The 17,114-nt window shown below is 39.8% G+C and overlaps 1 protein-coding gene across 5 annotated transcripts in view; it reads right to left on the reverse strand.

The window, feature by feature from the left end:
• CW7 overlaps positions 1-17,114 on the reverse strand; it is a 502,578-nt gene that overhangs the window by 277,634 nt on the left and 207,830 nt on the right. For 4 of the 5 annotated variants that reach the window (XM_089453029.1, XM_089453024.1, XM_089453028.1 and 1 more), the window contains 2 exons: positions 4,316-4,378; positions 3,805-3,865 (listed from right to left, as the gene is read on the reverse strand). In XM_089453029.1, the coding sequence (XP_089309155.1) occupies positions 3,805-3,865; positions 4,316-4,378 (124 nt within the window). The remainder of the gene's footprint in view (positions 1-3,804; positions 3,866-4,315; positions 4,379-17,114) is intronic. The other variant, XM_089453026.1, reaches the window with a different exon arrangement.

A 17,114-nucleotide genomic window follows, 5' to 3' on the forward strand; every position in this document is an offset into this window, starting at 1 on the left:
GTATTGTTTTGACCACAGTACCCCACCAATTTCACTTCGCAACTTACCCACAGCATCCTATGCCTCAGCAAACTGAAGATTAGAGCTTCTACGCTTTGCACAATCCCGGCACTAGCAAAATCCGCACCTCTTGGCCACGGGCGTCAATCCTTCCTGACTGAGAAAGATGACCGAGCACTGTGTAGGTCAAGTCTACTCCCTTCTACCATTGCGTTGATCCTCCTCCCGGCTCAAACTTGATGACGCAGCACCCCTTCCTTGCTGCTTCTCCGCTAAGAACATCTTTTGTCACTCGAGACAGCTATTTCTGTTGTTGCTGCTCTGCTTGGTTGATGCCCTCAATTCTCCTATGATCTGCAACCTCGCTCTGATACCATGTTGGATTTTCTAAGTCTAACTGTTAGAAATCCTTCATGTACTTTCTGATTTATTTCTGCCTACTTGTTCTGTTTAATTAGCAAGTTATTTACCATGTAAGTACTAAAAATAAATACAAGTGCATGCTCAACACATTACAGATCATCAATTGAAGGAAAAAACAAGCACACAAGTGACACCGTTGTTTTTGGAATAGTGTCCCCGGAAAAACCCAATGCGGGAAAACCGGTGCAGCTATCTGAGGGTTTTATTATTAAGCAGATTCAAAATACACTCTGGGTGCCAAACTGACTCACCCAACAGAGAATGATCTCGGCAGTAGTACTTCTCAGTCGAAGACAGATATTCCGGCTAAAACCCTGGATGAACAATCCCACAATTCTCAGCTCCAATCTACCCCACGAAATCTCCAGCGTCTGCCTCTAGGGACTGTGTCAGCCTCTCTGGCCCAGCGTCACCCCAACTCGCCCTGCGTCAGCCTCTAGAGCCTCTATGTCACCCATGTTGGCTCTCTCTGGCACTGCGCAACTCATGGTTGCCTCTACGTGGGCCTTGACTGGCTCTGCGTGGCCTCTAGCTAGCTCTGCGTCCCTCTCTCCCGACTTCTGCGTTGATGCTCCCGGTACCCTCTCTGCCTCTCTACTTCTGTATTCACTGCCCCTCAGCTGCAACTCTGATCACTCCTTCAATTTCCTCAGCAAGCCCTGCCCCAGAAAATCGAATTCTTGATCAACTCGGTGTATTCTCCAAGTGACCCTCAAGCCTCCTCTTATACTTTTCTCGTTGACAATTCAACAGCCAAGATTAAGTCCCTAATCAACGGCTAAGATTAACTCTGGCTTGATCCATGACTTTTGGGCCCTTCTAACACAGTTTTAAATTAATTCACATTAATATTTTATTTTCCCTAAGTTAGGGACTCCATTAAAAATATTAATTATTTTAATATCTCCCAAACAATTTAGAATCTGCCAAAACCATTCCTGGGCATTGGAGATCTCATGTGCTTTAGCCTCTCCACCAATTTTCGTGGCTAGAGCACATCTGATGCTACCCCAAATCAACATAATGCATGCATGATTCTTCCCAATGTTAACCTTGTTGTGCTACTTGGAAACTTGTTTGCCCTGTTGACTAAGTTTGATAATGGTTGTGATAAAATGCTACAAAACTTTTGTATGTACCCCTGCTGACATAAGGGGTAACAACATCATGGGTCCATTTCCAAGGCAGTGCATGTTGAGGAGCTAATCGAGTTGACTAGCATTGGATTTAGCCGATTAGGGTTGGATTATACCGGTTAAGTACTAAACCAGCTTGTTTGGTACCTAACTGGTACAAATCCACCCCCTGGTCCGGTTATTTGACTACTTCGTTATCGATCCTAATCCAACTAGCCAGTTTGACCAATTTCCAGTTCTAACCCACCAATTTTAAAACACTAGTAAAAAATATTAGTTGGATGTTCTAGATTTTGTTGTGGACAACCCTAGTCATCACCTAGATCCAATTGTATCTTTCAAGGAAGGCCTTTGTTGACACCATATCCCCAATGAAAAGGCATCAGTCTCTAGTCCTACCATCATTCTTATTTTCTTAAACAAACTCCACATGATTTTGTTGTATTACTCTTCATATCACTTTGGAAACTCATTGCATTAAATCCCAGCAATCTTAACCTAGAGAAACCCCCTTGACCCAAAGGAGAATTGGCCTGAGGTGAAGAATAGGGTTGGTGAGGTCACAGTGGTCTCCCTATTGGTTTCACTCAACATGCAGCTGAGCTTTTGGACTTTATCTCAAGAAGTGCAAGTTATTGTGATAACACAAAGCAATTTAACAGAAAATGTGTCAACCAAACCGGTCATTGAACCAGTCAGAACTCGACGAGAAGCGGTGAAAAAATAGGACCAAAGAACCGGTCAACCAAAAACACATAAAATATTCAAATTTTAAAGAAAAACCTATACATTCATGAGCATCCAAATGAATCTGAACCATTTATAAACAAATAAGAAAAAAATCTCATTTATATAGCATGTAAGGGTGCACATAACCAAAATAGCACCGAGTGCAATCCATCTCTAAATCAAAAATACATCAGCAAACAAGCTCCACATGGCCTTTAGCATCCAAAAAAATTATGCTACAACAAATACCTACATATCATCAAAATCATTGCCTATATTGGGATCTTCGTCATCAATATCACCCTCTAGGCATTAAAATAAGATAGAAAAAGTATACCATGTCAAGTCATGATTTTATTTGAGTGATGGGTACTTTTTTTAGTAGGCTCATGATAGAGGAGTTTGACAACCAATGCCATTAACATCACGGTATATAGAGGGCTTGGTGCTTTTGATTAAATACTATTTCCATACCCTAGTACATGACAAAATCCAATGTAACGTTGCAATTGCCCCAATCCTGAAATCCTGGTAAACTTTTAAGTCTGCTAGATTTTGTGTGAGACCTAAAATTATACTTTCTCAATATGAAATCTGATGAAGTCAGAGCCACTCTCAAACATCCTGAATTATTTCATGGTAATGTTAAAAATTTAAGTAAAATTTTTCACCCTTTTACTTTAAGAAATTAACATTAACATGAAATGCATAGCATTAGTAGGGAAAATATGGTCAAATAGCCAGCTTCCCCTGTCATAAATCATTGCTTTTTTGAAAAAAAGTTGCCTTCAAAGGTTCCTTGGCAGCAATGTACAAAACCGGCCGGTTCAGTACCAAACCAGCCAGTTTGGTACAACTGGCCAGTTTCGTACAAGAACTGGCCGGTTCAGTACCAAACTGGCCAAAAATGGTTCAGGTCACCAGTCCGAACCAGTAGGACTGGCCAGTTCAGACCGGTTCGGTCTAGTCCTGATAACACTGTGGACCCACTCTTCCTTTAAGATTAGATCATTAGAGTGCTTAGGTGGCTTGTGTTCAAAATAAATTTGAGGTTGAAGATGGCCTCAATCACTCCGCTCTTATAGATGGCTGCTGCATGATTTACCACAAAGCAGAAACTTTTAAAAATGTTAGGTGGAGCCGCAAACTTGCAAGCGTTTTCATGGCATAAGTGATTGTTGACTACGCTGTTCTCTTTGTTGCCCACTTCATGTCAAGCATTTTTTAATGGAGGGACCAGTCTGTCTCATTGAAGTGAAACCATAATTTTTTAATCAAAGTTAGCTGTCAAGATTTAGCCAAAATGGCATTTTCAGGACGGATATTAATTATCTAGATCCAGAGACAAATCTGATACATTGCCTCTCCTAGCCTCTGTAGAGAAGAGGTAACCTGTATGTTTCATTAGATGTTCTTTATCTTTCAATAATGACATATAGGTTGCATTTTTCAAAATGAAAGTGTGTATCTAGACTGTGTATTGAACCAACAAGATTAGAGAACTGTAACAACTCACCTTATAAACAGGTGTTAATGGTGCACCTGGTACTCTTTGATGACTCTCCAGGGCCTGAATGCTGCAAGCCATGAAACAAGACCATGAACTTCTTCAGGGAAAAAAGGCATAGAACTTATCAAATAATGGAGAAGTTAAGTCAACACATAGAAAATTGATAACATCCAATTTTTCTCCCAAGATCTTGCATCTCACCATCTACATTCATTTATGAATAACAAATTCCGAGGCACAATGCACATAAACAACAAAACAAGCAGATATTAAAAAAGGTCTGAAACAGTTGGCAATGGGCAAAATAGATAAAGAATCTACGCAAATCAAACTGAAGAAAAGATATTTTCTTAATAAATTGTTAACAGGGGTATGCATTTCACAACTGCTACTCATAACAGTGTTAGAGTGCCGAGAACCTATTTTGGAAAATACAAAAAGTAAAATTTAATGTTCCGAAAGGTAGAAATAAAGAATGACTTTGCAAAAAAATTGTAGTGATAGACAAGTGCTATACCTGAAAGCTATAAGTATAGAATATTGCACAAGTGATATACATGAATAAATGTAGGAAATGTTCCTGATAGAGAAATTCAATGAAAATTATTTAGTGATACACATGTTGAACATCATAGAAAATGGCTGGCTTGCATGCAACTAAACGTAAAACAGGTGAAGTTCATTGAAGGATAGCATAATTTCCAAGATGTAAATGATGCAAATTATTGGGGTGTAACATATCCATCATGTAAAGAGGAAGTATACAGTAGGGTATGACTACTGCAGATGAAAGCATGGTGAAGTGTACTTTGGACATATCCTTAAACTGGTTAACCCCAAAGGCTATGCAAGTGAAAACTCCTTAATGTATCTCTTACACAGAGGTATTATTTCAGTTTGAAGATGAAAGTTTGTTGCATGATACCTGTTACTCCTCATTTCAGCAGGGGTACATATGCACACTTTCATTTTTGGCAGCACTATTGTAAACAAACAATGCAAGAAAGCCCTGTAGACCATGAGGAGGCTATGTGTTATGGTATCCTAGGCCTATTATGGTCAGCCATGGTCAGTCCCTTTGGGCTAAGTTCCTAGTCTTTTCATTCTGGAAAGAAAGAAAGAAGAGAGAAATTATTTTAATGTCCACGAGGCTAATGATAGCCTATGGGACAGATTGCTTCTTCATCTGCTTGATGTATTCGGCCCTTCTTCTGTGAAGCTTCAAAATAAATGCTCCCAGCTTCTCAACAAACCCCTCGCTAAATAGATTATCCCAAGAGCTAGCTGTCAGAGTACCTGCATAACTTTCCCTGTTGTTTTTGAAGGCCTCACATTCTAAAATGAAATGTTTTTCTGTTTCCACTTTTCTGGAAGAACAAAAAATGCATACTCTTTCCTCCCACACTTCGTTTGGCCTTTTCCAAAACCCTATTTCACAACATAGTTGTTAAGAATTAGTCCTTAACTAAGCAATACGAATTTTGGCTCTCCAAGAGATATTGGCATCTATGTATGCTTTTGGTTGATGACTATGAGTGGGATTAAACACTTCAATATAGTACTTTTTCTTTCTTCCTAGCTCCTTATCCCAAGTACGCTTGTGGAACTTTTCCATAACAAAAGCTTTTATCTCTTTGTTGTTTCTGGGACACGCGTTCAAGCAAATACCCATTTACTTAACCATTTGTTATTTTGCTGCATCTTTTTTTCTCTTGCACAATCTATCATTAAAGACAACCTTAGGCCATCTATCCTCTTCCATTTGCTCAATTTTATTTAAATACCTTATGACTCGCACCTGTTGACCTCTACTGGTCAACTACCCATGCAGTGCACCCCGTTTTTCTTGACAGAAAGAAGCAGCACCTGATCAGCATGTCCGTGCCATCCTGCCATCATCAGCAGCTTGATCTTTTTTTTTGTTGTAAACCCAGTCTGCATGTATAAGTTGTAAATAATCTAAGCAGAACAGAGTCATGTATGTAAAGTTGCCTAGGTGGACCTAACTTTCTAATGATGATCTGCGTCCCGGGAGGTTTTTCGTCTCACCGATCTACGATCGGCAGAGTTTTCCTTCAAACCTGACCCCAAAGCCGGGATGGATTTCGTCATCAGAAGTTTCAGGAGAATCCTAGTGTGTTGGTCTGCTAGATTATCGTTGTGTCGCAGAGCTGGGTGATTTATGAGGGTCTGTATTAAGTGGGCTTGTCCCCTTAAGATGTAATTTTGTAAAATTCATGATGTAATGTGTCCTGAGGGTCGAGAAATGTTTTAAATCCCCTCATGAGTCCTAAGTCCTAGGTCCTAGGTGATGTTTCCGAGGGCTTAGTTCAGTGATCCATTTTAAAATGAATTAAAAAATTAAAAAATGAATAAAAATAATAAAATAATAAAAAAGTAAAAAAGTAAAGCAAAAACCCTAACTAATAAAATAATAATATTTTAAGTGAATAAATCGACGGATGAGATCAAGAGATGTCTTGATCCTCATCAACGGTCGAGATCATTTCTACATGGATCACTCGAACTAGCCGTTAGGATCATTTCCTTTATATAGGGTCTTAGGGGGTCATTTCAAATCATTCAATCTGTGAGTCAAAGACTGAAGAAGCTCTCTTGTAAATTTGTTTCTGGTTAATAAAGAAGACTTTGGGGTCCATATCCTGCTGGTGTTACTCTCTTGAATTGCTGTGAGATTGTTTTGATTTTCTGCATATGTTATTTTCAGCTGTTAATAATAGCTTTGTAGAGTATTGTGGGTACAGGTATCTTGCTCACTTGCTAGGGTTTGGGTGCAATTAGGGTTTCTGAAGTAATGGCAGGTATCTCCAATACTTCCTGAGATCTAGCAGCATTCTTGCCCTCTTTACTGATGGTTGTTTCTGAGCTGTGCAGAAAAACCCTTGTTGAAGAAGATTTGGTGGGCGTTAGGGGAAGTTCTCGGCTGAACCAGCCAACTACCACAAGCGTTTTTTTGTTGAGCCCAGTTGGATTTGATCCTGGGTCTATCATTCGGTTTTATTTTTCTGATCTGCATGAGAAAATTTCTTAAGTTTTTTTTCACAGTGACAATCTGAAATTTATTTTCTTTAAAATATTTCTGTGTTTACTGCTAAATCTAGCTGCTAAGGGGCTAAATCTGTAAATTATTAGGTTGATCTAGGGTTTTAATTTTTTATTTTTATTTTTTTTGCTTAATGCAGTTTTCATTAGGGTTTTGTATTTCTGTGCTTGCAGCCACAGGGTTTTCATCAAGAGCAAATTTTTCAGAAAGAGACCAAGGCTGCCCAGATCATAACATTCAGCTGCCAGAACTTACACAGGGTTATCTTTTCAAGTAGCAAGGGTTTTGCAGCTTTCAAGTGCATGCAATCTGTCTTCTGTCTGCCGCCACAAAGAAAAACACTTTTCTGGGAAATATATTGGTTATTACATTTGCAAAATACAGCATTCTGCTATCAAAATTGGTGCAAAGCAGTGAGGACGTAGTCTCAGTTGAATCTCATATGCGCGTATTTCTTGTCGTAAAGCTGAAACTTGAAAATCGAAAAACCCTGCAACGAGAGCTGGAAAACCCTGCATCGAGAGCTGGAAACCGCATAACAATCCATCACGCAGACGTTCACACCACCGGCTCAGTCAACAGCATAAAAAATCGAGATTTGTTTTTTGGGAAAAGCCTGTTCGTTGTTTTTCAGAGGTTATATGTACCTCCGCCGTCTTCATACGTCTGCATTTTTCCATGACAATGTTTCACCAGCGTATCACCAGTGCTAGAACGTTCCATTCATAAGCATTCAGTAAAATTTCAAAGCGATCCTAAGTGACTGCAATCCGTCTGGCGTCTGCATCATCGTGCCATCCACTGCGTGATATCGGAAGAGTTCATTTTCGCTGGGGGTATTCGCAAGTTTGGGCGTATCTGCCATATTCACCGTCAAGCTCAGGTGATTTTGTATATGTCTGCGTATTTGCCGTCGCATCCTCTAACCCTCGCCGTCGAAAACTGGAACCTGCCACTGAAATTTTGAGGCTGATGCGTTCGATTCCGTCGATTTTTCGCTGTTCTATTTGTCATACGGCTTTATGATAGGCTTTGCGTATTGTGCTTTTGGCTTAGTTTAGGTTTTTTTTTTTTTAATTCGTTGCTTTCATTTGGTTTAGTTTTCTTTTTTTTTCACCAAATATAATAAAAAGTAAAAAAATGTTAGTTGTAGTTTTGTTATAAGTTTTCGTTAGGATTTAGATTTTAATTAGATTTTTTTAATTTGATCTTAATTTTTAGTTTAGTTTTAACTTAGATTTTAATTTATTTATGTTTTAGATTTAACTTTAGGTTAGATTTTAATTTATTTATTTTTTAGTTTAGTTTAAATTTTAGAGCTATGTTTTAATTAAATTTTGACTTAGACTTTAATGTCTATAGTTAGCTTTTTAAATTAGATTTTAAGTTTAGGTTTTCATTTTTAGATTATTAAAATTAAAAAAATAAATAAATAAATAGATTTTTATTTTTAGCGTTTGATGTATTTTAGATTTTAATCTTTCTTTAAAAAAAAAAAAAAAATCGAAAAATTATAAAATTTTCGTGGAAAATTATTTTTAACAGTCTCAGTGGTTTTCATGTTATATCTTTCATGCTGGGATCTAAGTTTTCAAGCCGAGTTGCGAAATTGATATCTGGTTAATGGTTTATAATTCTCGTGGTATTTTAAGGCATTTATCTTTTAAAATTTTCAGTTGTTGGATATCGTTTTGGTCATTCTAAGAGCATTGTGATTTCGCTGATGATAGATGATTGCTGTTCATGGTCCATATGTTTGTATATCATTTAAAAAGTAATCATTTAAACATTAACTCCACAAGGCACTGGTCTATTAAATCTCTAAATCCATCTAGTGCTTATCATATCGTGTATTGTGTCTCCCACCCAACTGTTTGGCAGTTTGGTCTCCACCATCTCGCAGGGTCTACCCCCCTTAGCCACAGGAGACAGGCTTAAACGGAGGGATCGGGAATCAGAGTGACAGCCCCCGGTCCGAGCGTTGTCGTGCCAATCTGCGCGACAACAGCACCATAGCAATTGCTTCAATAGGATTGAAGGGCTTTGGCTGGATCTTATTGGGACTTGTTGTCGCTCAAAATGTACAGGTTAATGCGAGGGCAGGGGCCATCACTTTGATCTCTGCCCTCTTTGTTCTAGTTGTCTCCCTATAGCAGGCTATGGCGGGTAGTCCCTATGAAATGTGTGAATGAAAGACTCGTCAGAAACTGACTTGTCCAGGAGAAACAACTAAATGGCCTAGTAACCTAGTTAATGATGATTCGCAATTATAATTATTAGCACAATTTAATTGGATTATTTGAGAGACTAGTGCCTTATGGAGTCAAATCACTTGCAAAATATAAATTAGCTACCCAGTGGTCAGATTATTAGAATATTTCTATTTAGTATTTAATGCTCATTCTTTTAGCTGTTGCTATTTTTATTCTTTTAGCAGTTTCTTAGATGAAACTGATTGTTTCCATATTCTACATAGAAACCTGATGTTTCTATTATTGTAAATATCTCTGTATTATCATTGAGCTGTTTGCTCATTCTGAATTAATTCATTCGATATTCTTTTATGGTATCAGAGCACAGGGATTTTTTTCGAAATAATTTTTCATAGTTTGAAAAATTCAGTAGTTCATTTCGAAACTGCTCTCAGGGTCTGTAGATTTCTTGATCAGCTATCCTCTTCGCATCTTAATCTCTTGAGTTCCTTCATTCCTTTCTAAGGTCGAGCCCTCTGTAAGCCAGGTAGCCTTCACTGAGTCTTAGCCTCGGCTTTGCTCACTGTGATAAAAGCTTACAGTCGTCAATCTCGATACAGAAAGGGATTCTTCTCTTGCATTATCATTTTATGAGGAATTAACTTTGTGGCGGTGCTCGGAATCGTGAAATTGCCTTGAAATTAAAACCCGGCATTTCGAATCCGGGGGCAGCAGTCTATTTGTCGGTTGAACAGTTTATTTGTTTGAAGCCTTGTTGTCTCATATCAGTGTTCGCTGCGAGGCGTGGCCTGACTTGGTCCCTCGTTTTGACGGTGAATCCTCATTTAACGTTTCAGTTGAGGATTTGCTTCGCCACACGGGAACGTAGCAACACAGTCTTCTCTCGTTTTGTTTTTCCGGAGATAAAAGACCAGGAGGAAGAATACACGCAGGCCCCAGTAGTAAAGGCTGGGAGGAACGATACTGTGGCTCCGTCACGATACTTGGAATCGCACACCTGGTATTTTTTTGCTCACGTATTTTGGCTCACGTATTTTGGCAGCGGAAGCGGTGGGACCCGAACACAGTCCAGTCACGGGGCACTCGTACAGGTCCAAAGACACAAGGTTAAACTGTGTCAACGGAACAACATCCTCCAATACATGTAGTCTATTATTCGACAGATCGAGATCCTCCAGAGATTTAAGCCCCGGTTGCACCACGTGACGGCATTTTCCAGATTATAGTGACGACATTGAAAATATCAAGCATTTTCCAGTGACGGCATTTTCCAGTGACGGCATTTTCAAGTGACGGCATTTTCCAGATCATAGCCAAGCATCTGATACATTATGGTCGATACACAGTAAAACTTGTTCAGGCTTCCGCAAGGGTCTTTCTGAGCTCCGTTTGGATTGTGTTTGCTTAGCGATTTGATCAAAGTTTATTTTGATTTTCTTTGAAGCGGTGGGACCAGAACAGCAAATATAATCGTGGACAGCTCACGATTTCAGTCTACGTATATATAATCGTGGACAGCTCACGATTTCAGTCTACGTATTTTTTTTTCTCTTCAAATCAGCTTTAATTTTATGAAGATGCATGCGACCTCTTGTCATGTTTTTGGTCTGGTGTTTTGATCTGGTGCACTGACACAAATCTGAGTTATTTTTTTGTGCAAGCCTATTTCTTTCAAAGCAGAATTTGTTAAGGTTTGGTACAGTCGTCTTGAAAGAGGAATTTTAAGTAGGCAGCTACATTTTTTTTGTGTGTCAAACTTCTGTATTGTCTTTGGGAAAATGGCCACGCTCACCAATCTGATGTTAGAAGGAAATCAACGCTTTAATGGCAGCAACTATAACATTTGGAAACAAAGAATGCTGACCATTTTTTAATACAGGCGTCTTGATCAGCTCATTTTGGGCAAAGAGGCTCGTCCCAGTACAGCTGGTACCGATGAAGATAAATTTGATGATCGAAATCGAGAGGCTGTTATGATTCTCAAGCTCTCTGTCGCTGATGATCAGTTACCACAGATTCCTTCTGGCAAGACAGCTGCCGAAATCTGGCAACAGTTGAAAGAACTGCACGAGACATCTGACAAAAGCAGAGTATTTTTTCTTAAAAATCAGTTGTTCTCCATCATGATGGATGAACATATGTCTTTACAGGAACATCTCAACAAAATTAAAGACATTCGAGATCAGCTCGAAGCCATTGGTCGGACCATGGAGGAAGAAGATATGGTAGTCATTACTCTGAAAAGTCTACCGAAATCTTATGAACACTTCATAGAAACACTCAACATTACGACCACAAATGTTGATCTGAAGTTTCCAGATTTATGTACCAAACTTCTGCAGCAGGATCGGTGGAAACAGCAGTTTGGTAGTGGTGCTTCATCAGTGCCCTCGGAAAATGCATTTGCTGCAAAATACCAGTCCTCTCAGTCCTTTCAGCAGAAAGGCTCTTCTCAGCCTTTTGATCCTGCTAGGAAGAAAAGTGTGCAGTGTAATTACTGTCACAGGTTCGGTCACATGAAGAAAGATTGCCGACAGAGGATTGCTTCTGAACAGAAGAAACAGGGAGGGCCACATCAGACAGCAAATGTTGCAGAACATTCCGAGCAGAAAGATTCTACCTTTTACGCCTTTATGGCTAAAAGGTCTTCAGAACATGTTCCTTCCTCTGCATGGTACATTGATTCTGGTGCATCACGCCACTTCTCTCACAGGCGTGACTGGTTTATTGACTTCTCACCTTTTAGTGATTCCGTGGTATTTGGTGGAGGTGAAAAGTACACTGTAGCTGGTAGGGGTACAGTTCAAATTCAGTCTGGTGGACGCACACTCATATTTCTGAATGTATGCTATGTTCCTGGTATGGAAATTAATCTGCTATCTGTCAGCCAGATTATGAGGAATTCTCCTCAGCTTGATGTTGTGTTCAGTGCACACAAGTGCTCCATCATTGACAGGGAGACCAGTCTAACAGTTGTTGTTGGCCTAGAGGACCATGGTCTATACAGGCTACTTGACACCGGTGACTCTCCAGAAGTGGCTCTAGCAGCACGTGTCTCTCCCATCAACACTCTATGGCATCAGCGATATGGGCATCTAAATATTCAGTATCTCTCTCAGCTCTCTCGGGAGGGACTTGTGTCAGGATTACCTGATATTCAGACTCAGCAGTTGGGGGTATGCAGCGCCTGTCAAGCGGGAAAGCAACATCGGTCTTCATTCAAAGATGGAGAATCTTGGCACGCATCTAAGGTACTTCAGTTACTTCATGCTGATATTTGTGGTCCTATGAATACAGCTTCTATCACTGCTTGCAAATATTTTTTACTTATTGTAGATGACTTCAGTAGAAAGATGTGGGTGTATTTTTTAAAAAATAAATCTGATGCTCTTAGTACCTTTCAGAAGTTTAAAACCTTAGTTGAAAAAGAATCTGGTTGTAATATCATGACCCTTAGGACCGACAATGGGGGGGAATTTTGTTCCTCAGCTTTTGCCAACTTCTGTGATATTCATGGCATCAAACGTCAATTAACCACACCTTACACTCCCCAGCAGAACAGTGTTGTCGAGCGTCGCAACCGCACGGTTGTTGAAATGGCTCGTTCCATGTTACAACACAGGAGTGTTCCAAACAAATTCTGGGCTGAAGCAGTATTTACTGTTGTTTACCTTCTTAACCGATCACCTACTCAGGCTGTTAAAGGGAAGACTCCTGAAGAAGTTTGGTCTGGTCGTAAGCCTAAGATCAATCACCTCAAAATATTTGGCTCAGTTGCATATGTTTGGATTCCACCTGCTAAGCGCTCTAAGTTGGATTCCAAAAGCCAGAAACTCATGATGACAGGTTACAGTGATCATCACAAGGCCTATAGGCTGATAGATATAGCCACTGGTCGTCTTAGCTTCAGTCGAGATGTAGTATTTGATGAAGACAGAGGATTCTTTCAGTCTTCTTCTTCTGAGCAGTGTTCTGAGGATCAGCCTCACAGTGTTCTTCTTCCGGTCGGTCCACCTGATGGGAGGGATGATGTAGCATCAGTATTTGATAATACTCTATCTGAGCTTCCTCCAGAAAATAACCCTCCCCTTGCTGCCCCTATTGCTCTTGAGTCTTCTCCACCTCCTCCTGATATTGGTTCTTCTACTCTTCGGCCTAAATGGTGGGCTAAAACCATTGGTGATCTCCGGGATGATGAGCTCCTTGAAGGTAGAACTTCTAGACATAAGAACAGACAACAGTCTACAGTCAATTTTGCTCTTATGGCTAACCTACACAGTATTTTTGAGCCTCAAACCTATTCAGAGGCTAAGGGTACATCTGAGTGGGAACAGGCTATGGAAGCCGAATTCCAGAGTCTTCAGAAGAATCACACCTAGACACTTTCTGATCTTCCTGCCGAAAAAAAGCCCATAGGCTGCAAATGGGTGTATAAAGTGAAATACAAAGCTGATGGAACCATAGACAAGTATAAAGCTCGTCTTGTGGCTCGAGGGTTCTCACAGAAGGAAGGCATTGACTATGAGGAGACGTTTGCTCCTACAGCCAAGATGAGTACCATAAGGCTTGTCCTTGCCCTAGCAGCTCAGTTCAATTGGAAAGTTCATCAGATGGATGTAAAGAGTGCTTTCCTAAATGGTGATCTCCAAGAAGAAGTCTACATGACGCAGCCTCCAGGATTCAAGGTTGCTGGTCAAGAACAGAAAGTGTGTCGGTTAGCTAAAGCAATCTATGGATTGAAACAAGCTCCTCGGGCTTGGTACATGAAAATTGATCAGTACCTGACAGATCAGGGTTTTCAGCGGAGCCCATCTGATGCAAACCTGTATATCAAGCATATTGGTGATGATATCTTGTTTGTGGTTGTCTATGTGGATGACCTTATCATTACTGGCAGCTCTGCACATTTGATCCATGGGATCAAACAAGATCTATGCAGAACTTTTGAGATGACAGACTTGGGACTTCTTCATTACTGTCTCGGGGTTGAAGTTTGGCAGACTGAAAATCAGATCTTTCTCTCTCAGTCCAAGTATGCCAAAAATCTTGTGGAAAGGTTCAGAATGCAGAATTGCAAACCGGCCACGACTCCTATGGAACCAGGGCTCAAACTTTCAGCACAGTCACCCTCTCCCCTTGTGGATGAAACTTTATTCAAGCAATTAGTGGGCAGTCTCATCTATCTTACTGCTACCAGACCTGACATCAGTTTTGCAGTAAGCTACATTTCCCGCTTCATGTCAGCTCCTAAAGCTGATCATTGGATAGCAGCAAAGCGGGTGCTATGATATGTGCGTGGTACTTCTGATTATGGCCTCTTATATACTCGCAGTTCCAATCCTATTCTCAGTGGCTACATTGACTCTGACTGGGCAGGTTCGGTTGATGACCGTAAATCTACAGCTGGGTATGTGTTTAGTCTAGGATCTGGTGCTGTTACTTGGACTAGTAAGAAGCAACAGGCAGTGGCTCTCTCCTCAACAGAAGCAGAGTATCGGGGAGCAGTTAAGGCATCCTGTGAGGCAGTTTGGCTTCGACGTATGCTTGCAGATATGCATGTTTTCCAGACAGGGCCTACTTCTTTGTTTTGTGATAATCAGGGAGTGCTCAAACTTGCCAAGAATCCGATCTTTCATGAACAAACAAAGCATGTGGAAACTCATTGCCACTACATTCGCCAGCTGGTTGAAGACGGCTCAATTCAGTTGCAATATGTTCCCACAACAGAGCAGCCCGCCGACATTTTCACCAAGCCTCTTGGTCCTGATAAATTTGTAAAATTTCGAGGGTCTATTGGTGTTGTAAATAGATTGAGCATTAAGGGAGGGTATTAGAATATTTCTATTTAGTATTTAATGCTCATTCTTTTAGCTGTTGCTATTTTTATTCTTTTAGCAGTTTCTTAGATGAAACTGATTGTTTCCATATTCTACATAGAAACCTGATGTTTCTATTATTGTAAATATCTCTGTATTATCGTTGAGTTGTTTGCTCATTCTGAATTAATTCATTCGATATTCTTTTACAAATAAACAATTGTTGCTTAAGATGCACACTATTCTTATGAGATGTGACACCTAAAAACTAAGTGAAAAGAAAACTCTTGGTTAATTTTAAGTTAGATGTCTATCTAAATGAATCATATCTTTCAATTGTTTAGAAGCTAGTTTCAAGTGTAGGTTGTGGAGAGAAACCCAGGGGAAGATAGCAAAGGCTATATTAAGTTATTAACAATACCTCCCCTAGAGTTCTACACACCTGCTTCCTCTGGCGCTACAGAGACTTTGGCTCTGATGACTGCAAGGTCACCGTGTTAACTACAAGTGAGGATCTAGACTTCACAAGTTGGATGAGAGAAGTGGTCTTATCGTCTTTCAACCAAGCTTATGTTTGGAGGTAAGTTAATTAATGCAAAATAATATTCCTAGAATGTAAGTGCAAAATGAGTAATTAGCCTTAGGTGAGATTGTTAAATGTTTTAAGTACTTTGAGACAAATTATCCAAATAGTACCCAATTTAAAGCAATGGAAAGGAAGTACTTAACAATTACAAGGGCAATCCTCACCAAAAGCAGTGCTTTAATGAACTTAATTAGATGGTGCCAGAAAATGTTGTGTAAAGCAATCCAAGATTAGCAATCTCACAATGGACAATCATTTGATCAAATGAATGTAAAATGCATAAGTCCAATGCCTTCTTTAACAATGTATATGTGCCAATTAGATAAATGCCAATCCTTTAGCAAGATGTCAACACAATTATCAATTTCTAAGACCATTTAGATTACTCGTAAAATTATTCTTATCACAATATAGAGATCTATAGGTGCTTTAAGAGTGGGCTAAAATATTGCAAGATTATGATTTTAGATATGATGCTAACTTGCAACACAATAAGTTAGTAAATTCACAAGAAATGATAACTCCGCCATGACAATGAAAAGCAATGTAACTACTTATCCAATAGCGAATAGTGATAGCAATGACAAGTGAAAGTATTCTTTGAAACCAATGTCACAAATGCTAGCAATCCTTTAGACAATGTACTAATGCTTTTCAATGTTAATGAAAGCAAAACTTGACAACCAATAACTACTCAACAACGTTACTCAATAACATTAGAAGAAAAAGAGCAGACTTATAATCTTGTAAAAGAAATGCCAATTTGTTAAAATTAGCAACTAGGGCCAAACTCCATGTGGGTCATCTTATTTATGGTAGCTAATATTTTTCTTGGATCCCTCTCATCCGATTCTGATAAGTATTCATGGAGTTATGAATTTATTTGCGTTATAAGACAATTCGTCAAGGTCGGCCAGCAACCAAATAAACCTCTCATGTGCTCAACGTTTTAGTATAAATAGAGGTGGCCTTCAATTCATTTCAATACACTTGGGATCTCTTCCTCTCTCTACTTGTCTTTGGGTTTTAGTAGGAGGAGAGATCCTAAGGAATAACGTTGCCCTGATCCAGAAGGCAGAAAGCCAGAAAATTTGGAAAAGCCGGAACTACCGGAAAATCCGGAAAAGCCAGAACCACTGGAAAAACCGGAAAAGCAAGAAAAGCAGGAACTGTCGGAAAATCTAGAAAAGCCGAAAAAGCCAGAACTACAAGAAAAGCCGAAAAAGCCAGAACTGCCGGAAAAGCCGGAACTGCCAGAAAAGCTAGAAATGTCGGAGCTGCCAGAAAAGCCGGAAAAGCCGGAAAAGACGGAACTGCCAAAAAAGCCAGAAAAGCCAGAATTGCCGAAAATGCCGGAAAATCCGAAACTGCCAAAAAAGCCATAAAAGCCAAAAAAAAAGCCGAAAAAACCGAAAATGTTGGAACTGCCAAAAAATCCTGAATTGCCGGAAAAGTCGGAACTGCCAGAACTGTCGGGACTATCGGAATTGCCGGGCACTGCCAGAATAGTGGGAACTGCCAGGAACAGCCGAAACTGCCAGAACTGCCGAGAATGGCCGAAACAGCCGAAGCATCTATCTCCAAAAGAGAGCAACATGCAAGGGGCAGCTAACTAACATTGGGACAGTTGTATGGTA

Source organism: Pinus tabuliformis, chromosome X (assembly GCF_031772625.1).
Source record: "Pinus tabuliformis cultivar Carrire ecotype Pingquan chromosome X, CPIR1, whole genome shotgun sequence".
In the NCBI taxonomy this organism is placed as follows: Eukaryota; Viridiplantae; Streptophyta; class Pinopsida; order Pinales; family Pinaceae; genus Pinus; species Pinus tabuliformis.